The sequence below is a fragment of the Oncorhynchus mykiss genome, chromosome 16, assembly GCF_057628025.1.
Source record: "Oncorhynchus mykiss isolate SJ-2025 chromosome 16, ASM5762802v1, whole genome shotgun sequence".
In the NCBI taxonomy this organism is placed as follows: domain Eukaryota; kingdom Metazoa; phylum Chordata; class Actinopteri; order Salmoniformes; family Salmonidae; genus Oncorhynchus; species Oncorhynchus mykiss.
The window spans coordinates 60,467,267-60,495,119 of NC_143037.1; the positions used below are offsets into that span (position 1 = coordinate 60,467,267).

At 42.8% G+C, this 27,853-nt stretch overlaps 1 protein-coding gene across 3 annotated transcripts in view; it reads left to right on the forward strand.

The window, feature by feature from the left end:
• LOC110492389 (cadherin-4) overlaps positions 1-27,853 on the forward strand; it is a 571,662-nt gene that overhangs the window by 481,126 nt on the left and 62,683 nt on the right. For all 3 annotated transcript variants that reach the window (XM_021566660.3, XM_090203554.1, XM_090203553.1), the window contains 3 exons: positions 497-641; positions 4,830-5,002; positions 23,486-23,623. In XM_021566660.3, the coding sequence (XP_021422335.3) occupies positions 497-641; positions 4,830-5,002; positions 23,486-23,623 (456 nt within the window). The remainder of the gene's footprint in view (positions 1-496; positions 642-4,829; positions 5,003-23,485; positions 23,624-27,853) is intronic.

Below are 27,853 nucleotides of genomic sequence, written 5' to 3' on the forward strand. Positions count from 1 at the left end.
GCCAATCAAGGCTAGCAGAAAGGTTCCTCACTTTTTCTGTGGCTAAACCAACTGGGCTCGTAATTTAACAATTTCATTGGTATTTACAGATGGCAGACAAGTTTGTTTTTAAGGCAAATTAAAGTTCACATGTTTCAGAAGGCATTTCTGCCCAATAAACGCATTTTGATAAACATTAAAAAAATTACGTTCAAGTGCTGCTCCTGTGAAGTAGTGACGCACGACATACGCCTAGTTTCCTGAAACGAGTCACATATATTATTGGTGCTTGGTACCCATTTGGCTGTGCAGTTATGAAATGCAACGTTGTTTATTTCTCTCTAGTCCTGTTGTTTTTCCTCAAATATGCCCCAATGCAGTGCTTAGCATTGGTTACCACACTGCATATCAACCATATCATGTTACTGATGTTGAGATTGTTAATGGCAGCATAATTGACCCTCTATCTTTATCTCTCTCTCTCTCTCTCACACACATTCTCTTTTACCCTCTCCAGCTTCGTGCGCATGCAGTGAACATGAATGGTGAGCGAGTGGAGAGCCCCATAGACCTGTACATCTATGTCATAGACATGAACGACAACCGGCCTGAGTTCAAGAACCAGGTCTACAATGGCTCTGTCGACGAGGGCTCCAAGCCAGGTAAACACAGGGATGGATGGAACATTGTCTCTTTCTCACTGACATGGACAGAAGAATGTTCCTACATAAATCACACTGTAGAGAATAGTGAGTTTTACAGCAGTCTTTGCACACTACTTTGCTGTTCTGCGTGAGAAAAATGGAGCCCCTAGAGAATAGAGGTTGACAGATTAATCGGAATGGCCGATTAATTAGGGACAATTTCTAAAGACTGTTATCATCTAGTGGAAGGCATAGGAACTGCAATTTGAGTCCTAAGTCAATGGATACTGTAATGGCATTGAATAGAAAACTACAACAACATCAAAAAATCCTACTTCCTGAATGGATTATTCTCTGGTTTTCGCCTTCCAAATCAGTTATGTTATACTCACAGACATTATTTTAACAGGTTTGGAAACTTTAGAGTGTTTTCTATCCAAATCTACTAATTATATGCATATCCTACAACCTAAAACATATTACCTGGGAATATTGAAGACTTATGTTAAAAGGAACCACCAGCTTTCATATGTTCTCATGTTCTGAGCAAGGAACTTAAACGTTAGCTTTCTTACATGGCACATATTGCACTTTTAATTTCCTCTCCAACACGTGGTTTTTGCATTATTTAAATCAAATTGAACATGTTTCATTATCTATTTGAGGCTAAATTGATTTTATTGATGTATTATATTAAGTAAAAATAAGTGTTCATTCAGTATTGTTGTAATTGTCATTATTACAAATAAATAAATAAAAATCGTCCGATTAATCAGTATCGGCTTTTTTTGGTCCTCCAATAATCGGTATCGGAAAAATCCTACTCGGTCGACCTCTAGTAGAGAATACCATTTGGAGCATTTGTGGTTTTTTTTTTTATAGATTGGTTCAGTTTCACATTTCACTTGATTTAGCCCAGAGGCATTTGCTCAGATGGAGAGCTTCAGTCCTGCAGTGTGCTCATTTAGCTAGCTCTACTGTTGGCTGCATGGCCATAAAGCTGTGGATGGTGTGGCTGGAGATGATACGGCGATTAAATTTACCACGCTTTAGCTGCAGCTCCACTGACTCATTTGATTTATTCCCTCACAGTGGAGAGAAAGGCTGATGAGCCAGGTCGTATTGCACTAGAGGTGATCTGAAATCTGAAGAGGTGTCCAGGTGCTACGTGCACTTTCATTTTCTCACTAACTCTCTCTTTCGTTCTCCTTTTTCAACCTGAAGCGATTTTAATGCAAACTCCGCCACCCCAACACAGACACACACACACACGCACAAGCACACACACATACATACACGCACACATCACCAATCCTTGGCAGTAGCATGTGTGACATTCAGCCGAACAATAATCATAAAAAAATAGTTTTGGTATTAAGAGCTCCAGTGGTTTCAATGGGAAGCCAATTACAGAGTTGAATTAGTTTTCAAATTAAAGACTCATTTAGGCCCCTAATCCTGTCAGGCACAGAGTAGACGCCCGTACAAAGGGTCCACATTAAGCCCCCTAAGAACACCCCGTAATGAAATTACCCAGGCAATGGGTGACACAGTGTGATTCTCCAGAGATAGAGAGAGATAGAGGGAGAGAGAGAGAGATGGGTGAAAGATTGATAGTCTCCCTAGAGACCAAATGCAAAGAACCAAATGCAAAGCCGCTCTCTGTCTGTCCTTTATCCCTCACTCTGTTCCTCTGCTCTTTCTTCCTTTCCTTTCTCTCTGAGTCCTTTGGAATCCAATTTCTCTCTTCTCGGCCCCATTGACAAATGTTCCTTTGAAATGTAATGGAGTTTGAAATGGTGGCTCGGCTGGAATTATCTCTGGACGGAGCTTGTCACTGGGATGGTATCACTATTTCTGATAATAACAATTGGATGGAAATTACTGGTGGAGAGGAGGCAGATGGAGAGAGAGAGGGAAAGAGACATCTGGAGAGAGAGAGACAGAGAGGGGGGGAGGAGAGAGAGGGAGAGAGGGGGGAGGAGAGAGAGGGAGAGAGGGGGAGGAGAGAGAGAGAGAGAGAGAGAAAGGGGGGAGAGAGGGAGAGAGAGAGAGAGAGAGAGTGAAGGAGAGAGACAGAGAGGGGGAGGGACGGAGAAATTAGGAAGGCGCAGATACTGGGACAGAGAGGGAGAGAGAGAGAGAGAGAGAGAGAGAGGAGTATAAACAGGGACAGAGAGAGAGGAGTATAAACAGGGACAGAGAGAGAGAGAGAGAGGAGTATAAACAGGGACAGAGAGAGAGGAGTATAAACAGGGACATAGAGAGAGAGGAGTATAAACAGGGACAGAGAAAGAGAGAGGAGTGTAAACATGGACAGAGAGAGAGAGAGCGAGAGAGAGAGAGGAGTGTAAACAGGGACAGAGAGAGAGGAGTATAAACAGGGACAGAGAGAGAGAGAGGAGTATAAACAGGGACAGAGAGAGAGAGGAGTGTAAACAGGGACAGAGAGAGAGAGAGGAGTATAAACAGGGACAGAGAGAGAGAGAGGAGTATAAACAGGGACAGAGAGAGAGGAGTATAAACAGGGACAGAAAGAGAGAGAGGAGTGTAAACAGGGACAGAGAGAGAGAGAGAGAGAGAGAGAGAGAGAGAGAGAGAGGAGTGTAAACAGGGACAGAGAGAGAGGAGTATAAACAGGGACAGAGAGAGAGAGGAGTGTAAACAGGGACAGAAAGAGAAGAGGAGTATAAACAGGGACAGAGAGAGAGAGGAGTATAAACAGGGATAGAGAGAGAGAGAAGAGTATAAACAGGGACAGAGAGAGAGAGAGAGAGAGAGAGAGAGGAGTGTAAACAGGGACAGAGAGAGAGGAGTATAAACAGGGACAGAGAGAGCGAGAGGAGTATAAACAGGGACAGAGAGAGAGGAGTATAAACAGGGACAGAGAGAGAGAGAGGAGTGTAAACAGGGACAGAGAGAGAGAGAGAGAGAGAGAGAGAGAGAGAGAGAGAGAGGAGTGTAAACAGGGACAGAGAGAGAGAGAGAGGAGTATAAACAGGGACAGAGAGAGAGAGGAGTGTAAACAGGGACAGAGAGAGAAGAGGAGTATAAACAGGGACAGAGAGAGAGAGGAGTATAAACAGGGATAGAGAGAGAGAGAAGAGTATAAACAGGGACACAGAGAGAGAGAGAGAGAGAGAGAGAGGAGTGTAAACAGGGACAGAGAGAGAGAGAGGAGTGTAAACAGGGACAGAGAGAGAGAGAGAGAGAGAGAGTGAGAGAGAGAGAGGAGTGTAAACAGGGACAGAGAGAGAGAGGGGAGTGTAAACAGGGACAGAGAGAGAGAGAGAGGAGTATAGACAGGGACAGAAAGAGAGAGGAGTATAAACAGGGATAGAGAGAGAGAGAGGAGTATAAACAGGGACAGAGAGAGAGAGAGGAGTATAAACAGGAACAGAGAGAAAGAGAGAGGAGTATAAACAGGGACAGAGAGAGAGAGAGAGAGAGAGGAGTATAAACAGGGACAGAGAGAGAGAGAGAGGAGAATAAACAGGGACAGAGAGAGAGAGAGAGAGGAGTATAAACAGGGACAGAGAGAGAGAGAGGAGTATAAACAGGGACAGAGAGAGGAGTATAAACAGGGACAGAGAGAGAGAGAGAGGAGTATAAACAGGGACAGAGAGAGAGGAGTGTAAACAGGAACAGAGAGAGAGAGGAGCATAAACAGGGACATAGAGAGAGAGAGGAGTGTAAACAGGGATAGAGAGAGAGAGAGAGAGAGAGGAGTGTAAACAGGGACAGAGAGATAAAGAGAGAGTGAGAGTGAGAGATCAGTGTGTGCATGAATGTTCAGTACCAGTCAAACGTTTGGACACACCTACTCATTCCAGGGTTTTTCTTTATTTTAAAAATTTTTTACACTGTAGAATAATAGTGAAGACAACCCGAACTATGAATGAACACATGTGGAATCATTTAGTAACCCACATTTTTTAAAACAATTTATATTTGAGATTCTTCAGAGTAGCCACCCTTTGCCTTGATGACAGCTTTGCACACTCTTGGCATTCCCTCAACCAGCTTCACCTGGAATGCTTTTCCAACATTCTTGAAGGAGTTCCCACATATGCTGAGCACTTGCTGGCTGCTTTTCCTTCACTCTGCGGTTTAAAAATTAGTAGGAGGGTCCAAACTTTTGACTGGTACTTTGTGCTTGTGTACCTGTATATATGCCTTATCTGACTGTTGCCTCCTCTTCCTCAGGTACGTTTGTGATGCACCTGGCAGCCTTCGATCATGATGACAACACCACGGCCAATGGGATGGTGCGCTACCGGATCCTTTCCCAGACGCCACACAGCCCCATCCCCAACATGTTCACCATCAACAGCGAGACCGGAGACATTGTCACCGTGGCAGCAGGCCTCGACCGCGAGGTTAGTAACCCTGGTAAAGCTGGTGGGATGTGTTCTCAGAGCCCAGAGATTTTGCTGTTAAGGTCAGAAGAACTCCTGGCCCTCCACATAATGAATGAGGATAATGTAATGTGATTGTCAAGATTGTCAAGGTTCATTTCACATAGTGTGTGTTGTGTTGTGGTAACAGCAGTGCTGGAACTGCCTCTGGGAACAACCTGGTCTCAGAGCATTTCGTATTATTTTGTATGTAAATCCAAGACACTCGATTTAGTATGAAACAGTACATACAGTTGAAGTCGGAAGATTACATACACTTAAGTTGGAGTCATTAAAACTCGTTTTTCAACCACTCAACAAATTTCTTGTTAACAAACTATAGTTTTGGCGAGTCGTTTAGGACATCTACTTTGTGCATGACACAAGTAATTTTTCCATTAATTGTTTACAGACAGATTATTTCACTTGTAATTCACTGTATCACAATTCCAGTGGGTCAGAAGTTTACATACACTAAGTTGACTGTGCCTTTAAAGAGTTTGGAAAATTCCAGAAAATGATGGCTTTAGATGCTTCTGATAGGCTAATTGACATCATTTGAGTCAATTGGAGGTGTACCTGTGGATGTATTTCAAGGCCTATCTTCAAACTCAGTGCCTTTTCGCTTGACATCATGGGAAAATCAAAAGAAATCAGCCAAGACCTCAGAAAAAAATGTGTAGACCTCCACAAGTCTGGTTCATCCTTGGGAGCAATTTCAAAATGCCTGAAGGTACCACGTTCATCTGCACAAACAATAATACGCAAGTATTAACACCATGGGACCACTCAGCCCACAGTAAAACAAGTCCTATATTGACATAACCTGAAAGGCCGCTCAGCAAGGAAGAAGCCACTGCTCCAAAACCGCCATAAAAAGCCAGACTACGGTTTGCAACTGCACATGGGGACGAAGATGGTACTTTTTGGAGAAATGTCCTCTGGTCTGATGAAACAAAAATATAACTGTTTGGCCATAATGACCATCGTTATGTGTTTGGAGAAAAAGGGGAAGCTTGCAAGCCGAAGAACACCATCCCAAATGTGAAGCACGGTCGTGGCAGCATCATGTTGTGGGGGTTCTTTGCTGCAGGAGGGACTGGTGCACTTCACAAAATAAATGCCATCATGAGGAAGAAAACATATGGGATATATTGAAGCAACATCTCAAGACATCAGTTAAAGCTTTTTCGCAAATGGGTCTTCCAAATGGACATTGACCCCAAGCATACTTCCAAAATTGTGTCAAATGGCCTCCGGACAACAAAGTCAAGGTATTGGAGTGGCTATCACAAAGCCCTGACCTCAATCATCTAGAAAATGTGTGGGCAGAACTGAAAAAGCGTGTGCAAGCAAGGAGGCCTACAAACCTGACTCAGTTACACCAGCTCTGTCAGGAGGAAAAGGCCTAAATTCAACCAACTTATTGTGGGAAGCTTGTGGAAGGCTACCCTAAATGTTTGACCCAAGTTAAACAATTTAAAGGCAATTCTACCAAATACTGATTGATTGTATGTAAACTTCTGACCCACTGGGAATGTGATGAAAGAATTAAAAGCTGAAATAAATAATTCTCTCTATTATTATTCTGACATTTCACATTCTTAAAATAAAGTGGTGATCCTAACTGACCTAAGACAGGGAATTGTTACTAGGATTAAATGTCAGGAATTGTGAAAAACAGAGTTTAAATGTATTTGGCTAAGGTGTATGGAAACTTCCGATTTCAACTGTAGATTAATTTTGAGTTGCATCCCCTTTGGCCCTCAAAACAGCCGCAATTCATTGGGGGCACAGACTAGAAGGTTTCAAAAGCGTTCCACAGGGATGCTAGCCCATGTTGACTCCAATGCTTCCCACAGTTGTGTCAAGTTGGCTGGATGTCCTTTGGGTGGTGGACCATTCTTGATACACACAGGAAATTGTTGAGTGTGAAAAACCCAGCATCATTACATTTCTTGACACACTCAAACCAGTGTGCCTGGCACTTTCTACCATACCCCATTCAAAGGCACTGAAATATTTTGTCTTGCACATTGACCCTATGAATGGCACACATACACAATCCATGTCTCAATTGTTTCAAGGCTTTAAAATCTCTTCATCTACACTGATTGAAGTGGATTTAAAGGTTGACATCAATAAGGCATCATAGCTTTCACCTGGATTCTCCTGGTCAGTCCATGTCAGTGTATTTTTGCATTTTATTTTTCAACTCACGTAAGTCAGTCTTTGAGTCTTCAACTGTGTGTGGCTGTAGGTTGTCTGTCATGGGTGTCTGTCACTCCACGTCACGCTCTGCCCAGCATTTTCCAAGCCGTCCCCCTGAGGTCACCTTGTTTATGGAGCTGTCACGTTATGACAACATCCTAACATCTTTGTTTACGTGACACGGATGTGCCTGCGACAACACCGTCGACGCCGTAAAGGGAATCTCTCTGCTGCATCACCCCAGCCACCTGTCACTGCTGACAGCCCTATTAACAACATGTCAATGGAGCCTTCAGGTGTGTGTTTTAATGTCACATGCACAAGTACAGTCAAATGCCTTTCTTGCAAACTCAAAATCCAACAATGAATGAACAGTGTAATACTGGAAAAAACACACGAGAAATAAGAAGATATATGAAGAACACAAAGTAAGTAAGCATACTATATACATGGTCAGTTCCAATACCATATCTACAATGTGCAGGAATACTGGAGTGATGGAGGTAGATATGTATAGGGGTAAGGTGACTAGGCATCAGGATATAAGATAAACAGAGTAGCAGCAGCCTGTATGTGAATTTGGTGTGCTTGTGTGTAGAGTCAGTATTAATGTATGTGCATATTATATGGGTGAGTGAGCAGATGATGGAGAGTGCAAAAATAAAGGGTCAATAAAGAAACAAGGTTAACTCACATAGTCTGTGTATTTATTTTGTTAGCTATTTATCAGTCTTATTGCTTATCGATAGAAGCTGTTCAAGAGCTTGTTGGTGCCAGACTTGATGCACCGGTACCGCTTGCCGTGCTGAAGCAGAGAGAATAGTCTATGGCTTGGGTGCCTGGAATCTTTAACGAGTTTCCAGGCCTTAGTTCCACACTGCCTGATACAGATGGCATGGAGCTCTGCCCCAGTGATGTACTGGGCTCTCCGCATCACCCTCTGTAGCACCATGTGATCGAGGGCGGTGCTATTGCCATACCTGGCAGCGATGCAACCAGTCAAGATGCTCTCAATGGTACAGCTGTAGAATTTGTTTTGTATTTGATGGCCCATGACTGTGTGTGTGTGTTTGAACTTGACGCTCTCAACCTGCTCCACTGCAACCGCGCCCCCCCCCCCCCCCCCCCCCCCACCCCCCTCGTTTCCTGTAAGGGGGACAATGGTGTTGAACTATGAGCTGTAGTCATTGAACTAAATTCTCACGTAAGTATTACTCTTATCTAGGTGGGTGAGGGCAGTGTGGAGAACTATTGAGATTGTGTCATTGCATCAAACACAAACAATTGAGAATGTTTCTGTTTGTTAGTGTGTGTGTGTATGGTGGGTAGGTTACCTTCTAAATGTAATCCGTTATAGTTACTAGTTACCTGTCTAAAATTGTAATCAGTCTCGTAACTTTTGGATTACCCAAACTCAGTAACTTAATCTGATTACTTTCCTTTATAAGAGGCATTAGAAGAAGACAAAATTAATATTACCAATTGAACAATATCTATTGCAGGACACACTTTATAGTTATAGTTTTACATAGCTGGCCATAAATTGACTTAGCATTTTACTCTATGGGTTGGTTATGTAGGCTTATTCTAACCCATTGCTTTCTACTACACAATAATAAAATAGGCTACTGTATATCTTGACATTAAAATCCAAAGTCTGTCAGATTTCTAGTCATTGCATTTGATTGCATACCTTTTGATCTTCAAGAATATGACTTGGAAATATATAGTACCTTCGGAAAGTATGACTTTTCCCCAAAAAATTTACGTTACAGCCTTATTCTAAAATAGATTTAAAAAAAAAATATATCCTCATCGATATACCCACAATACCCCAAAATAACAAAACAAAAACTGTCTTTTTATTTTATTTAGCAAATGTATAAAAATAAAAAACTGAAATATCATGACGGTGGCCCTTTTTGGGTATAGCTAGTGGCTTCCCCTTCTCTCTCTCTCTCTCTTAAACCCAGGTTCTGTTATCTCAGGTCGGATATTCCTGGAGGAGACTCTCTCCCCCTGGCCATGCAGACAGAGACACATAGAGAGAACAAAGGATTTCACATGGTGAACTCCTAAATCCCCAAAATGAGGATTTGATACAAAATGTTCACTTGTGAGAAGGTGGGAATGGTCCGTGGACACTTAAGGGACGGGTATGACGAGTGTGTTTCATTTGGTGACCTCAGAGAGGACAGGAAACACACATGACTATATCTCTGAATGTGTACATTTCTCAATGATGGGGTTTGCATCTAATTATTGTATAAAATGAATGAGTAAAGATGAAACTATTTGTGAAATGATATAATATGATGTTAAACCTTTAATGTGAAAGAATTGTATTCCCTTTAAAGTTTAACTAAGTCATTGGCCCGCCCCCGTGAGCACAGACGTGATCTGGTGTGGAACAGCCCTTTTCTACTGTACAAATAAAAAACCCTCCTGAGGAAATCCTATTCAGACCACGCGTACCTCGATGGACACAGAGGGGGCACAGGTTGAGTTCAGACCACAAAAACCTCAGTATAAGGTAAATGTGCTAATCGACTCTGTAGTGACTCTTTTTGTCTTTCCCGCCCTTCTCAGTCCACACCCACTTCCCTTTGTCCACCAAGCCGTCATAGGGAACCTCCCCTATCATTTCCTTGTAACCATATCTACTGTTTGTTTGTCTATGCATTTCTGTGATTATTTAGTTAGTTATTAAATAAATGATTAAGACAGTTGATGTATGGATGATTCATAGTTAAGGCTGGGTTTGTGCAGACAACCAAAAGTTTACAATGTTTGGAATGAGACTAACGTGAGGTAAGGAATAATTCATTAATTAGAAGACTAATTGATCAGATATTAAAATATCTGAACAGTTATATTAGGAAAATTATAACTTTGTAATCTGAAGAGTTTCCTTAGTGCCCCGACTTCCTAGTTAATTACATTTACATGATTAGTTTAATTGCGTAATAATAATTACAGAGAATTGATTTGATAAAATAACAGTCTTCACTTTAATTAGGCCAAAGACACGACAATCACATTTACATAACTACTCAAACCCTTTACTCAGTACTTTGTTGGAGCATCTTCGTCAGCGATTACAGCACGAGTCTTCTTGGGTATGACACTACAAGCTTGGGAAAACCTTTTTTTGGAGAATTTCTCCCATTCTTCTCTGCAGATCCTCTCAAGCTCTGTGAGATTGGGTGGGGAGCGTTGCTGCACAGCTATTTTAAGATCTCTCTAGAGATGTTTGATCGGGTTCAAGTCCGGGCTCTGGCTTCTGTCTGGCCACTCTACCATAAAAGCCTGATTGCTGCAGAGATGGTTGTCCTTCTGGAAGGTTCCCCCATCACCACAGAGAAACTCTGGAGCTCTGTCAGAGTGACCATCGTTTCTTTGTCACCTCCCTGATTGCTCAGTTTGGCCAGGCAGCCAGCTCTAGGAAGAGTCTTGGTGGTTCCAAACTTCTTCCATTTAAGATGGATGGAGGCCACTGTGTTCTTGTGGACCTTCAATGCTGCAGAAATGTTTTGGTACCCTTCCCCAGATCTGTGCCTCAAAACAATACGATCTTGGATCTCTACGGACAATTCCTTCGACCTCATGGCTTGGTTTTTGCTCTAACATGCACTGTCAACTGTGGGACCTTATATAGACAGGTGTGTGCCATTCCAAATCATGTCCAATGAATTACATTTTCCCACAGGTGGACTCCAATCAAGTTGTAGAAACATCTCAAGGATGATCAATGGAAACAAGATGCACCTGAGCTCAATTTTGAGTCTCATAGCAAAGGGTCTAAATACTTATGTAAGTAAGGTATTTATGTTTTTATTTTTATTTTTAATACATTCGCAAACATTTCTAAACCCTGTTTTCACTTTGTCATTATGGGGTATTGTGTGTAGATTGCTGAGGATTTTAATTTATTTAATCAATTTTAGAATAAAGTGTGGAAAAAGAGGGGCCTCCCGGGTGGAGCAGTGGTTAAGGGCACCAGCAGGGACCCTGGGTTCGCGCCCAGGCTCGTCCGTGGGGCGACGCACAATTGGCCTAGCGTCGTCTGGGTTAGGGAGGGTTTGGCCGGTAGGGAAATCCCTGTCTCATCACGCACCAGTGACTCCCGTGGCAGGCCAGGCGCAGTGCGCGCTAACCAAGGTTGCCAGGTGCACGGTGTTTCCTCCGACACATTTGTGCAGCTGGCTTCCGGGTTGGAAGCAGTGCGGCTTGGAGGACGCATGACTTTCAACCTTCGTCTCTCCCGAGCCCGTATGGGAGTTGTAGCGATGAGACAAGATTGTAGCTACTAAAACAATTGTTTATGATGTTGTTGTCATGGAGGTCTCCTCAAGTTGAAAACTAAATGCCTTGAGTGCTATCGAAAAATGTGTGCTATTGTTTTCATTTTTTGTTGGTGACAAAAATTTGATAATTTGAGTTGGAGTATCTATGGAGAAAAAAATGTATCAGCACAAATTAAATTCATATTCTACCTAAATTAAACTTGTTTTTGACTGTATGGAACACAATACCATGGAGGAGTTTAGAAGGGAGCTGTTGCAAGAGAGCATTTTTCACTGGCTGTGCACTGGTCGCAAAAACAATGATTTATAGGCATCTTAAACTTTTTAAATTCAACCGTTATTGGGTTAAAATATACATATACATTTGTGAACAGCCATCCACAACAACCACAATCTGTGAGGCTCAAATGGCTTAATGAGAGAGCAGCAGTGTGATTCACATCAATGCGCAATGTAGGTATCAATAATAAATGGCATCCGTATCACCTGTAGGCTACACAACTGCTGTCGTCCTTACCTCCAAGCCTTTATTCAAGTTGGATAATCTTTGGATGCCAACAGCAGTCGCGACATTGGAAGACATAGCTTGGACTTTAGCCTATAAAAGCCTATTCCTGCTTTAGAAAATACTATATAATACACTGCAGTTGAGGAACAATGAGAAAGTAAATCTGCTTTAAAACTTGATAAACTTGTAATCCCACTTTTGAGAAAATGGCCCGTGAATATTTTGGTACACCTACTGGAGAGCTCTTTTTTGTCTACACCTATTCAGCATCATTCACATCCATCTCTTTAAGGATTTGCTTGTGAGGCCATGTGCTAAACAGAGAAAGGTAGTGTAATAAACAACCAAAGATTTCATGACTAAAAGTGGTGAAAGTATTAATAAAAAGTAGTAGGATACAGAAGGTGTAAACGGCAGAGTGAAATGGTTACTTACATAGAGGAGTCTTTTGTTTAGACGTGTAGCTAGCTAGCTAGCTGAAGAATGAACCATAATCCCAATTCATACTACCATGCACTATGCATGAATCTGCAGGTAGCTAAAGCTAACCAACTAATTTCAATGTTAGCTAGCTAGCTAGCTAATAATAGGCTATAACTAGCAATGCAAATGGCTAGTTACAAACACCTAAAGTTGTATTACAAAAGTAGTATGAAAGGTTTTGGCAAAGTTTACAGGTAACTTTTGAGATATTTTGTAGTGACGTTGCGCAAGTTAGAACCAGTGTTTTTCTGCATCAAATGCGCCAAATAAATGGACATTTTGGATATATAACGACGGAATTAATCGAACAAAAGGACCATTTGTGATGTTTATGGGACATATTGGAGTGCCAACAGAAGAAGCTCCTCAAAGGTAAGGCATGAATTATATTTTTATTTCTGCGTTTTGTGTCGCGCCTGCAGGGTTGAAATATGCTTTTCTCGCTTTGTTTACGGAGGTGCTATCCTCAGATAATAGCATCGTTTGCTTTCTTTCTTTTTGAAATCTGACATGTTTCCTGGATTCACAACACGTGTAGCTTTAATTTGCTATCTTACATGTGTGATTTCTTGAAAGTTTGATTTTTATAGTAATTTATTTGAATTTGGCGCTCTGCATTTTCACTGGCTTTTGGCCAGGGAGGTTAACTTGCAATGAAAGTGACTTTCTGATAAATTATTATTCTGTATTCTCTTTTCTGTATTCTCTTTTCAACTCCCTCCGCATTTGCAATCATACTCTGCTTCCACCAGGCATTCCACTGATTTCAAAACGTGGTAAAATTATTCAGTGACAACAACACTGTTGATCGCTGTTTCTTCCCCATCACTGTCATCAGGTTCAATGAAAATGTTTTTACCTAAATCAGGGATATCCTTGTCTATTCATTTTCAAAGTCAGAGAGGGTCAGCATGGCACGATCATCCTCCAGAAATAAGTCCATCACAACTTTTCCCCACTGACCTTTGTCGATAGCACCTGTTACCTGTTAAGTGAAGTAGCAACAGTTTTGCAGTTCTTAATGATATCTTTAAAAAAAGCTGTGGTAGCAAGGATTATCTACACATATTGAGCAGCTCATGTTATAGACAGAAGCAAGCTACATGGTAGACCAATCAAACTTGTCATTGTCGTTATGAAAAAGTATAAACACAAAATGACAGGCTGCATTACATCAACAGCCTGGGGGACCAAAATAGCATAACTGGTGCATTTTAACACCAATGTACCCATATTTTTCTGAAAATGTAGCTAGCTAGACTCCCTTACCCGTATACATGGATGAACGCTTCTCCCTCTCTGTCATGGATGCCTTAGTTTGAAGATGTAATCCAGACAAGTGCTTCATACAACAGCCTTCTGTGTTCTCTTTTAGACACATTTGTAATCAAACACCTGCATTTTCTCCTTCTATCATACTCTGCATCCACCGGGCATTCCACTGATTTCATAACTCGGTCCTCCAGAAAGTGGAGAGCCTTAGCAACACTTGTGCAGTTCTTCGTGGTATCTTTCAAAAAAGCCACTTTAGAAAGGATGACCTACTGTACACATACTAAGCAGCTCATATTATAGACAGACGCGTGTTACATGGCAGTCCAATCTGAACCCATCTCTCGGCATGTGCAGCCCAACCATTATCTCAGCCAAATCATGCCTAGCGGGAAGGTTTTTCCATGGCTAAACCAACTAGACTTGTAATTTAACAATTGTATTCGTATTTACAGATGGCATACAAGTTTGCTATTAAGGCACATGAAAGTTTACATGTTCCCGAAGGCATTTCTGCCCCCAGAAAATGTTTACGTTCAAATGTCTCTCCTGTGAATTAGTGACTTGCGACAGACGCCTAGCTTCCTGGAACAGGTCACAATTATACCCAGCTCAGGTCTCCAGCTATGTATTTGGTTTGCTAACTTGCTAGCTAAGTTGGGGTGGCAGGGTAGCCTAGTGGTTAGAGCGTTGGACTAGTAACCAGAAGGTTGCAAGTTCAAATCCCCGAGCTGACAACGTACAAATCTGTCGTTCTGCCCCTGAACCCACTGTTCCTAGGCCATCATTGAAAATAAGAATTTGTTCTTAACTGACTTGCCTAGTTAAATAAGTCAAGATAAAGCTTCTTGGTTACAGCAGAGACATTCAATCCCCTCCTTCATCAAGATCCCTATTGACTAAATAGTTTTGTTTGAAAAATAATAAGTAATACCATATACCCCGGTATGGTACAGGAATTGTGTCACGGTATGACAATCTGGATACCGCCCAACCCTAGTGTATGTGTGGGAGAGAGAGAGACAAACATATACAAACACACACCGTGAAGTATAGAGAGAAGGAAGAGAATGGTTGGTCACAGAAAAGACTGAAGGAAGAAGAAAAGATGATGAGAGACATTGAAAAAGAAAATAAAGTAATGGAGGAATGAGAGATAATATAGTGATACAGAGAGGCAGACACACAATATAACAATATGGCAGACACACAAGGGAGGGAGGGAAGGAGGGAGGGATAGAAAATAAGAGGTAAATTGATGGAGACAGAGGAAAACATCTTAGCTGAACCGCTGCTTGCTGTTCCAGCTTTGTCTTATCGGGAGACTGCTTATCTAACCTGACTCATTCCCAATGTTGGGTTAGAGCTAACACACACACACACACACATACACACACTGTAAATAAGATCACACTGAAATACACAACATTCTCTCTTTCTTTTGCACAAACACACAAACACACAATATCTCTGTTGAAGCACACAAATGTATGTACGCCAGAAAGTTACCTCCATCACTCCCATAGAGAACAAATAAAAAAGCCCTTACCCTTGCAGAAATCTGAGTGCATAAAACATAAACATAAATACTTAACAGACCAGGAGGGAGAGAGAGAGAGAGAAAGTGGTACTGCCGTTGCTGTTACTAGCCCAGTTTTCAGAGTTAGGCTAGAGTCCCATAAGGTCTCTCTGTCTGCCTCTCCTCAAGAGAGACTTGCATAAAGCGGGGCTTCTCTAAGAAGCCAGATGTCTAAGTGTGCCCCCTCTCATCCCTCTTTCATCTATCGCTTTCTCCCCTGACTCCTCTCTCCTACAACACACATGCCTTTCAACACTTTCCCTTCTTCCTCAATCTTTATACTGCTCTTCTTATCCTTAGCTCTCACTTTCCTTCTTGATTGTTTTTACCTGTAGACTTCTCAGATACAGGCCTCTGGGTCTTTTCTCTTTCCCTTTGTTTCCTCCTGGTCTATGAAGTGTAGAGTCAGTGACAGCAGCTCTGTAGAGTTAGTACATTACAGTAACAGTGCAGTGTAGTGTGTAATGGTGAAGAGGTTTAGAGTTTCCGAGGTGTTCTACGTAATTATTGACTTGTCTAAGTAGTGGGCCTGGTGTAAACACTGTAGATCACCAATGATGGGGCTGGCAGGCTAGGTAGTGCTCCTAGACAACATGTTAAGAAAATAAAGAGGAAGCATGTGTATTTATGTGGGAGGGTGTGTGTGTGCATGTGTTTGTGCACGATTGTGTGTCCATGTGGCTGAGCATTTGTGTGTGCATATGTGGATGTCACTGTGTGTGTGTCAGTGCATGTGAATGTGTGTGTGGTTATGGGGGGTTGAGAGGCAACTGCTGAGCTGAGCTGTCTAATCCTCCTGATTTGGAGTCACAGTCTAATTGGGATATTTACTCTGTAATTAGCAGTGGAGGGAGACACTGGGAGTGTAATTGGGAATTCCAGGGAAGAGTCATATTATCCTGACAGCTCCCAGGTCCTGTCCCCCCTGTCTGTCTGTCTGTCTGTCTGTCTGTCTGTCTGTCTGTCTGTCTGTCTGTCTGTCTGCCTGCCTGCCTGCCTGCCTGCCTGCCGTCGCCCATTAACAGCAGTCTGGTACAGGTGGAAGAGAGGGAGGGACACACACATACACAAAAACACATGTACATACCATTATAAACAAAAATCTTTGAATATTTCAGCGTTCTAAGGGTTGGTTGCAGCACCATGGACAGCTCAGCAGAGTGGCACAGCTGTTGTGGTTTCCCTTGGACCTATACAAACTACATGACCAAAAGTATGCAGACAACTGCACGCAAAACATCTCATTCCAAAATGATGGGCACTAATATGGAGATGGTCCCCTCTTTGCTGCTATAACAGCCTACACTCTTCTGGGAAGGCTTTCCACTGGAAGTTGGAACATTGCTGCGGGGACTCTTTTCAGTAATTAGGCCTGGATCGCAGTTGGCATTCCAATTCATCCCAAAGGTGTTTGATGGGGTTGAGGTCAGAGCTCTGTGCAGGCCAGTCAAGTTCTTCCACACCGATCTTGACAAACTATTTCTGTATGAACCTTTCTTTGTGCAGAGGGACACTGTCATGCTGAAACAGAAAAGGGCCTTCCCCAAACTGTTGCCACAAAGTTGGAAGCACAGAATTGTCTAGAATGTCATTGTATGCTGTAGCGTTAAGATTTCCCTTCACTGGAACTAAGGGGCCTAGCACAAACCATGAAAAACAGCCCCAGATCATTATTCCTCCTCCACCATGTCTAATCACTCTGACATCAATGCAAATGTAATAGAAAAGGAGTGCCCATTAGCTCATGGTGTACAAGATTTCTATAGGTTATGCAATTGCTTGAGAAAACAGAGTTTTGATGGCCTCTATTAAAAAGAGGAGAATCCCATAGGCTGGGCCTGCTATATTTATTTATCAACTTTCTTAATATTAAGCACATTGCTTTGCTTTACAATAGGAGTATAGCCTACTTGGCTGGCATGAAAATGAACCATGGGAAAAGCGTACTCTATTCGCTATTTAAGTGCATAGTCCTCCATTCGCTATTTAAGTGCATAGATTACATGTATTTTTTCCCCATGCCCCTGTTCCTAGACAGGTGTATGATAATGGTCCATTTTAAGTCAAAACGAATATTATTTAGTATATGTAAAAATAACATTAAATTAAGAATAGTCTGATGGGGCCTCCCGAGTGGTGCAGCATTCTAAGGCACTGCATCTCAGTGTTGCGGCATCACTACAGCCTGGGGTTCGATCCCAATCTGTGTCACAACCGGCCGGGACCGGGAGTCCCATAGGGCAGCGCACAATTGGCCCAGTGTCGTCCAGGCTAGGTTGTGTGTACTCCCTGTTCACCCATGACTGCGTGTCCATGCACGCCTCCAACTCAATCATCAAATTTGCAAGCGACACAACAGTTGTAGGCCTGATTACCAACAATAATGAGACAGCATACAGGGAGGAGGTGAGGGCTCGGGTGGAGTGGTGCCAGGAAAATAACATTAACGTCAACAAAACAAAGGATTTGGACTTGATAGTGGACTTCACAAGACAACAGAGAGCGCACGCCCCTATCCATATCAACTGGATCACAGTGGAGAACGTGAAAGCTTCAAGTTCCTCGGGGTACACATATATGACAATCAGAAATGGTCCACAGACAGTGTGGTGAAGAAGGTGAATCAGCACCTCTTCAACCTCAGGAGGCTGAAGAAATAAGGCTTGTCCCCTAAGACCCTCACAAACTTTTACATATGTACAATTTAGACGTATCACAGCCCGGTACGGCAACTGCACCACCGCAACCTGTTCACTACGTTATCATCCAGAAGGCGAGGTCAGTACAGGTGCATCAAAGCTGGGACCAAAAGATTGAAAAACAGCTTCTATATCAAGGCCATCAGGTCGTTAAATAGCCATCACTCACAACTGTGACCTGGCTGCTGCCCTATGTACATAGACATGGAATCACTGTTGACTTAAAATGGAACTGGTCACATTAAAGTGCCACACCGCCCCAGACCATGACGGACCCTCCATCTCCAAATCGATCCCGCTCCAGAGTACAGGCCTCGGTGTAACGCTCATTTCTTTGACGATAAACGCGAATCTGACCATCACCCCTGGTGAGACAAAACCGCAACTCGCCAGTGAAGAGCACTTTTTGAAAAACCTCCTCGGCTATTGTGTCGCTTGCAAATTTGATGATTGAGTTAGAGGCGTGCGTGGCCACACAGTCATGGGTGAACAGGGAGTACACACAACTTAGAAGAATTGTGTTCTTCATTATATCAACTAATTAAAAAGATTGCCACAGAATTCTAAGCAAATCTTGTCTGCTAAATTAACTAGTGTAGCCATATCTGGGCCTAACATAAGGACAACTCAGAGTATGCTATTTTGTCCATCCGAAATAGACTACATTTGCTTCATATCATATTTCTTTAGACCTGTCTAAATATATAATGGATTTATTGTGATGGTGTAGGCTATATTACATGGATTTATTAGACTTTTTAAAATGTAGATGTTCCAAAGGTCTGCATCAGTGGCTTGTAGGCTATGTGTGGAAGCCAGGAGATGCTAAACGTGTTTATGCTAATTAACGGTCAATTACCGTGAGACCGGCAGTAATTTGCTTGACAATTACCAGCTGACGAAATGTCGTGATCGGCACAGCCCTACACACAGCTCTAAGAATGCAGTTATTTCTTACATTGTTACCCCAGGTAATCTTAGGTTTTATTACATACAGTCGGGAGGAACTATTGGATATAAGAGCAACGTCAACTTAACAAAATTACGACCAGTAATACGACTTTCCCGAAGTGGATCCTCTGTTTGGCCCACTACCCAGGACAATGGATCGGATCCCAGCCGGCGACCCAAAACAATGGCACCATAGAAGGGGCAGACAGAGCGGTCTTCTGGTCAGGCTTCGTAGACTGGCAAATCGCTCACCACTCCCGAACATACTACTCTCCAATGTCCAGTCTCTTGACAACAAGGTAGACCTTATCCAAGCAAGGGTAGCATTCCAGAGGGACTGTAACGTTCTTTGTTTCACGGAAACATGGCTCCCTCGAGACACGCTATCTGAGTCGGTACATCCACCTGGTTTCTTCACGCATCGCGCCGACAGAAACAAGCATCTCTCTGGTAAGAAGAAGGGCGGGGGTGTATACCTTATGATTAACGAGACGTGGTGTGATCCTAACAACATACAGGAACTCAAGTCCTTTTGTTCACCTGACTTAGAATTCCTCACAATCAAATGCTGACCGCATTATCTACCAAGATAATTATCTTCAATCATAATCACAGTCGTGTATATTCCCCCCCAAGCAGACACATCGACGGCCCTGAAAGAAATTTATTGGACTCTATGTAAACTGGAAACCGCATATCCTGAGGCTGCATTTATTGTAGCCAGGGATTTAACAAGGCTAATCTAAAAACAAGGCTCCCCAAATTCTATCAGCATATCGATTGTGCTACCAGGGCTGCCAAAACCCTAGACCACTGTTATTCTAACTTCTGCGACGCATATAAGGCCCTCCCCCACCCTCCCTTCGGAAAAGCTGACCACGACTCCATTCCCAGCCTATCGACAGAAACTAAAACAGGAAGCACCCACGGTCAGGTCTGTTCAACGCTGGTCCGACCAATAGGATTCCTCACTTCAAGATTGCTTCGATCACGTGGACTGGGATATGTTCCTTATTGCGGTGAACAACAACATTGACGAATACCCTGATTCGGTGTGCGAGTTTATTAACAAGTGCATTGGTGATGTCTATTAGCGTCTATTAAAACATTCCCCAACCAGAAACCGTGGATTGATGTCAGCATTCGCGCAAAACTGAAAGCGCGAACCACTGCTTTTAATCAGGGCAAGGTGACCGGAAACATGACCGAATACAAACAGTGTAGCTATTCCCTCCACAAGGCAATCAAACAAGCTAAGCGTCAGTACAGAGACAAAGTGGAGTCGCAATTCAACGGCTCAGACACGAGAGGTATGTGGCAGAGGCTACAGTCAATCACGGACTACAAAAGAAAAACCAGCCCCGTCGCGGATCACAATGCCTTGCTCCCAGACAGACTAAACAACTTTTTTGCTCGCTTTGAGGAGAATACAGTGCCACTGACATGGCCCGCGACCAAAACCTGCGGGCTCTCCTTCACTGTAGCCAACGTGAGTAAAATATTTAAACGTGTTAACCTTCGCAAGGCTGAAGGCCCAGACGGCATCCCAAGCCGCGTCCTCAGAGCATGCGCAGACCAGCTGGCTGGTGTGTTTACAGACATATTCAATCAATCCTTATCCCAGTCTGCTGTCCCCACATGCTTCAAGAGGGCCACCATTGTTCCTGTTCCCAAGAAATCTAAGGTAACTGAGCTAAATGACTACCGCTCTCTAGCACTCACTTCCATCATCATGAAGTGATTTGAGAGACTAGTCAAGGACCATATCACCTCCACCCTACCTGACACCCTAGACCCACTCCAAGTTGCTTACCGCCCCAATAGGTCCACAGACGACGCAATTGCCATCACACTGCACACTGCCCTAACCCATCTGGACAAGAGGAATACCTATGTGAGAATGCTGTTCATCCACTACAGCTCAGCATTTAACACCATAGTACCCTCCAAATTCGTCATCAAGCTCGAGACCCTGGGTCTCGACCCTGCCCTGTGCAACTGGGTCCTGGACTTCCTGACAGGCCGCCCCCAGGTGGTGAGGGTAGGTAACAACATCTCCATCCCGCTGATCCTCAACACTGGGTTCCCACAAGGGTGCATTCTCAACTCTCTCCTGTACTCCCTGTTCACCCACGACTGCGTGGCCATGCACGCCTCCAACTCAATCATCAAGTTTGCCGGCAACACTACAGTGGTATGCTTGATTACCAACAACGACGAGACGGCCTACAGGGAGGAGGTGAGGGCCCTCGGAGTGTGGTGTCAGGAAAATAACCTCACACTCAATGTCTATAAAACAAAGGAGATGATCGTGGGCTTCAGGAAACAGCAGAGGGAGCAGTCCCCTATCTACATTGATGGGACAGTAGTGGAGAGGGTGGAGAGCTTTAAGTTCCTCGGCATACCCATCACGGACAAACTCAATGTTCCACCCACACAGACAGCGTGGTGATGAAGGCGCAGCAGCGCCTCTTCAACCTCAGGAGGCTGAAGAAATTTGGCGTGTCACCAAAAACACTCACAAACATTTGCAGATGCACAATCGAAAGCATCCTGTCGGCCTGTATCACCGCCTGGTACGGCAGCTGCTCCGCCCATAACCGGAAGGCTTTCCACAGAGTAGTGAGGTCTGCACAACGCATCACCGGGTGCAAACTACCTGCCCTCCAGGACACCTACACCACCCGATGTCACAGGAAGGCCAAAAGGATCATCAAGGACAACAACCACCCGAGCCACTGCCTGTTCACCCCGCTATCATCCAGAAGGCGAGGTCAGTACAGGTGCATCAAAGCTGGGACTGAGAGACTGAAAAACAGCTTCTATCTCAAGGCCATCAGACTGTTAAACAGCCATCACTAACATTGAGTGGCTGTTTCCAACATACTGACTCAATCTCTAATAATGGAAAAATTGCTGTAATCATTTTATCACTAGCCACTTTATATAATGTTTACATACCCTACATTACTCATCTCATATGTGTATGCTGTACTCTATACCATCTACTGCATCTTGCCATCTTGATGTAATGTATCACTAGCCACTTTAAAACAATGGCACTTTATATAATGTTTTAATATACCCTACATTACTCATCTCATATGTATATACTGTACGCTATACCATCTATTGCATCTTGCCATCTTGATGTAATGTATCACTAGCCACTTTAAAACAATGCCACTTCATATAATGTTTTCATACCCTACATTACTCATCTCATATGTATATACTGTTCTCTATACCATTTACTGCATCTTGCCTATGCCGTTCAGCCACCACTCGTTTATATATTTTTATGTACATATTCGTATTCACTCCTTTACACTTGTAGGTAGTTGTTGTGAAATTGTTAGGTTATATTACTTGTCAGATATTACTGCATGGTCGGAACTAGACGCACAAGCATTTTGCTACACTTTTGCTAGCATCTGCTAGCCATGTGTATGTGACAAATGAATTTGATTTGATTTGAAGAACAATTTCACCACAGTGTTCCTTTTCAAAGTGCCTGGGCTCCCATTAAGGTGAGTGATGGGGCCCGGGGTAGGGGCTAAGGTACAGGTGTAAGATGTAGAGTAGGAAGAACAGGGGAGGGGACAGCCAGGGGAGGGGATAAATGAGTCCCTTTGCTTCTAATTACATCAGACAGACAGATAGACCAGCCCACACTGGCAAAGCTGTCACCAGGCACAAGGTTTGTTGCTGAGGAGAGAACCATGGGTGTAGAGGTAACCTAACGTGTGTGAGAGAGAGACAAAATGTCTGGTCTGTAAAATGGATTATTGTTTCTGCACAACCTAAAGAAAATGATACATTGACCTCCTTGTACTCATTATGCAGTTTTGTGTACATTGAGTACACAAAACATTAGGAACAACTTCCTAATATTGAGTTACACCCTCCCCTATTACCCTCAGAACCGCCTCAATTGGTCGGGACATGGACTACAAGGTGTCCAGCGTTCCACAGGAATGTTGACTCCAATGCTTCCCACAGTTGCGTCAAGTTAGCTGGATTTCCTTTGGGTGGTGGACCATTCTTGATACACACAGGAAACCCAGCAGCGTTGCAGTTCTTGTCACACTCAAACTGGTTTGCCTGGCACCTACGACCATACCCCATTCAAAGGCACTTAAATATTTTGTCTTGCTCATTCACCCTGTCAATGGCACTCGTACACAATTAATGTGTCAATTTTCTCAAGGCTTAAAATGCATTATTAAACCTGTCTCCTCAACTTCCTCTACACTGATTGAAGAGTATTTAACAAGTGACATCAATAAGGGATCATAGATTTCACCTGGATTCACCTGGTCAGTCCCTGTCATGGAAAGAGCAGGTGTTCCTAATGTTTTGTACACTGTGTATTTGACCATTGAGTGCTTTGTTTGATCACTGGTTGCTCTGCTTAACTGTTTATATTCTTCTCTCTGTGTGTTTGTCTTGTAGAAAGTGTCCCAGTACAGCATCATCGTCCAGGCCACGGACATGGAGGGCAACCTAAACTTTGGCCTGTCCAACACGGCCACCGCCATCATCTCTGTCACAGATATCAATGACAACCCCCCCGAGCTCACCTCCAGAACGGTGAGTGGAGGGAGGAGAGAGGGGAGGGGAACATGGAGGGGGAGGGGGGAAATGGGGAAGGTATGGGAGATGGAGGAGTGGAAGTCAGGGGGAAGGATAGAAGATGAGAGGGATGAGGAGAGAGGGAGAGGGGAAGGGGTGAAACACAGCCCTTGCATCATCTCAGAGAAAGCACACACACCTGACCTGAGTGAAATAAATGTCCAATCTTCAGCTTTCATCACCCAGAAAACAATAGCAAGTAGACCTACTTATGATAATAGTGGTGATAATGGTTATGAGGATGATCCTTAATGTATATAAAAGAAAAGGTAATTCCTGGAGGCACAGGACCAAATCAAAGTAAAGAATGAAGTGTGTGATCAAACGGCATGGAGACTAGCACACATTGCTGCCAACGTATCCATACATCTTCTGCTTACCCGGGGAATGTTGATTGTTATAGTTCCCCCAGCAGTGATGAGTACCTCTTAACCAAGCCTGGTCTCAAAAAGTGCATGCACATGCACACACCAAAGAGACAGACAGACACACACATAGTTGTACCCTGGAGGCACTGTGCTGTCAGATATAGTAAATGTGTGGAGGGATGCAGGGATAGGGGAGGTGGGGCGAGGCGAGGAGTGGTGGGGTGGAGGTGGGAGGTGGGAGGGGGGGGGGTTGGGAGTAGAAGCGGTATTCCTGATAGTTGGGAACTAAGAAAACTCAGGATGGCTGGAATGGGTAGGATGGCTAAAAGAGGAAGGGAGGGTTAGCTGAAACAGTAAGTAAGGGGATTCTTTGGCACTAGTTTCTACAGCGAGGTGCTTGACACAATGGTGTATAGGGAGCAATGATTCTGTGTTACTTTGTTGGAGCGTGTGAGGGTGTGTATAGCAGAGGAGGTATACTTCAGACCTTTTAAGTTATTTATGTGTAAGCAATTAAGAAGATAACTCATCTTATGGTTATAAGCAAAGATATGCCAGGACATGAGCTGAATTGGAATCTGGGTCCTGGGTATGTGTGACAGGTACTACACAGTGCAGGTGACATGTGGTAATAGTTTGTATGAGTTAACTTATATGCCTTATGTGGCAAACACAATGAAATGTCCCTCTCACACCCCATCAGCTAGAGAAGGTGAGGTGAGAAAGAGAGAAAGAGAGAAAGAGAGAGAGAGACGCTTTAGCATTGATCTGAGATTGTTGTAAAATTTGGGGACAGGCCCTTGAGCATGTGTAGTCGTGTGTGTATCTGTATGTGTGTGTATATGTGTGTCTGTGTGTCTGTGTGTGCGTGCGTGCATGTGTGTGTGTGTGTGTGTGTATGTGTGTGTGTGTGTGTGTGTCTCATTAACCCTGTGTCAGTCATTAAGGCGTGCTGGGCCCTCCGGTGGCCCAGGGGGTGATCTGAGCTGATTAATTCAGCTGTTTATCAGCGCTCCAGTGCAACAGGAAACAGCTTATTCAGGTAGAGAGCTTCACGGTACAATCATTAGGAGAGCACTGAGAGGTGAGGAAGAAGGGGAGGAACGAAGGACATTTAGCAAGAGAGAGGAATATGGGGAGAGAGCAGGGAAGACAGGGATATAAGAAAGGTAAGAGACAGAAGTGAGAGGAAAGAAAGGGACATCAGAAAGATGACCTAACAGTTTAGATTATGATGCTTCACACATACAGTGTCTTCAGAAAGTACTGTATTCTCACCCCTGGACTTGTTCCACATTTTGTTGTGTTACAAAGTGAGATTAAAATGGATTTAATTCAAACATTTTGTCAACGATCTACACAAACTTCACTGTATTGTTAAAGTGGAAACAATTTGAACAATTGTAAAACATTTATAAAAATGTAACACTAAAATATCAATACACGTAAGAATCACCTTTGGCAGCTATTACAACTGTAGGTCTTTCTGGGTAAGTCTCTAAGAGCTTTGCACACAAGGATTTTACAATATTTGATCTTATTATTTTTGTACTTCTTCAAGCTCTGTCAAGTTGGTTGTTGATCATTACTAGACAGTTATTTTCAAGTCTTTCTGTAGATTTTCAAGCCGATTGAAGTCAAAACTCTAACTAGGCTACTCAGGAACATTCAATGTCGTCTTGGTAAGCAACTCCATTGCGTGCACTGATGATTTTTGGCCTGTTGTTTTAGGTTATTGTCCTGCTGAAAGGTGAATTTGTCTCTCAGTGTCTGGTGGAAAGCAGACTGAACCAGGTTTTCCCCTAGGATTTTGCCTGTGCTCAGCTCTAGTCTTTATATCATAAAAAAAAAAACCCTAGTCCTTGCCAATGACAAGCATTCCCATAACATAATGAAGCTACCACCATGCTTTAAAATATGAAGAGTAGTACTCAGTGATGTGTTGTGTTTGCCTCAAACATAACACTTTGTATTCAGGACATAAAGTACATTTCTTTGCCACGTTTTTTGCAGTTTTACTTTAGTGCCTTATTGCAAACAGGATGCATATTTGTATTCTGTACACGCATCCTTATTTTTACCCTGTCAATTAGGTTAGTATTGTGGAGTAACTACAGTACATTGTTGTTCCATCCTAAGTTTTTTCCTGTCACAGCCATTAAACTCTGTAACTGTTTTCAAGTCACAATTGGCTTCAAGGTGAAGTTAGCGACTTGAGTTAGGAAGGATACCTGTATCTTTGTAGTGACTGGGTGTATTGATACAGCATCCAAAGTGACATTAATAACTTCACCATGCTTAAAGGGATATTCAATGTCTTCCTTTGTTATTTATACCCATCTGGTGGTGGGTTAAAGGAGAAGTGAGTGAAGAGAGTGTGGTAGGTAAGAAGCAACTAAGGAGGTACAGTATTAGATATGATGTACTATTCTAGCTATAACATGTCCATTCGGAGAACATACACACACAGTCAGGCCCATTTTAAATCAGACTCTTCTTTACTGCATTAGGATTCTACAGTTGTGGCAGTGTAATGATGATAGTAGTTTGTAACGGATGGAGTCTCATCCACTGTATTTGTGTGGGTTAAAGTGCATTTCAATCACCCAGCACAGATGGGGGTAGCTAAATAAATGTTCTGGCTGATATTGATGATGATTGGCCCTGTTATTTTGCAAAGTAAAGGTCTTGGAGCCACGATGAGCAGAGCACTTTTTACAAGCTCCCTCTATAAATCATTCAGTTTACCAGTAGGCTACATAAAATCAATTTTGTCGACAACGCATGCCATTATGCAAATATTTAGGGTTTGCAGTAAATCTATCAAAGCGTCCCAGAAATAGAACGTTTGGGGAATTTCTCTTTAATGTTTGAGATTAATATTTCATCAGGCCTATCAGAGGCTGGCCTATTTTTCAAGGTGGGCAGACAGGCAGTGGGTGGGGTTTGTGTGTGTTTCAAAGTGGATGTGTTTGTCTGTTTGTGTGATTATCTGTAATAGAGTATTGCTGTGTTCGAATACTCATACTATCCGCACTGATCATACTCTTTGTGACGTAAATTGAGTATGTAGTATGTTTATTGGTCATAGTATGGATATAGTTAGTATGCCAAAAGTTTCCGGATGTCGAACTATTGATGCAATTCTTCAGAAAATGGGAGTGGCTTCACAACGCTTTCAGATTTGAAGAAAATGGTGGAAAATATGCTGCCAAGTCCAATGAGAGCAGATACAAATTCATTGCTTTAACTAATTATGACAAACGTTAAGAAAATGTTGAGCAATATAATAAAGTAATGACTTTTCAAATAAGTTACGTTATACGTAATGTTGGCTGACAATTTGTTAGCTACGCTATCCTTACAAACTGCATAGCATATCATTACAGCAGTATGTACCGGTATGTTAGCTAGCTACATAACATTAGTTGGCTACTAATACATCGAGCTTGCCAGTATATTAACTATATGCTATCTAACTAACTACCCAGAGTTTATTGACTGATTATTCACGTCATTCTTAGCATAGCTAAGTGAGATGGTCATTGTGCATTCTCAATGGACATTGTAAATGAAGTCATAAGATGTCTAGCTAGTAATTTGTTATGCTAACAAGCTAGCCAGAAGTTACATAGCAACAGCATCAACTTCCAGGAGACAGGTGTAGCGCTAGTTCCATAAACTGAAAGGATATCGTTTGTTTACAGTATACTAAAATGAACTTATAGTATGTAGTATATACTCATTAATAAGTATGTGGTATACAGTACGTTAGTATGGGTATTCGAACACAGCTTATGTGTGTCTGTATTGGTGTGTA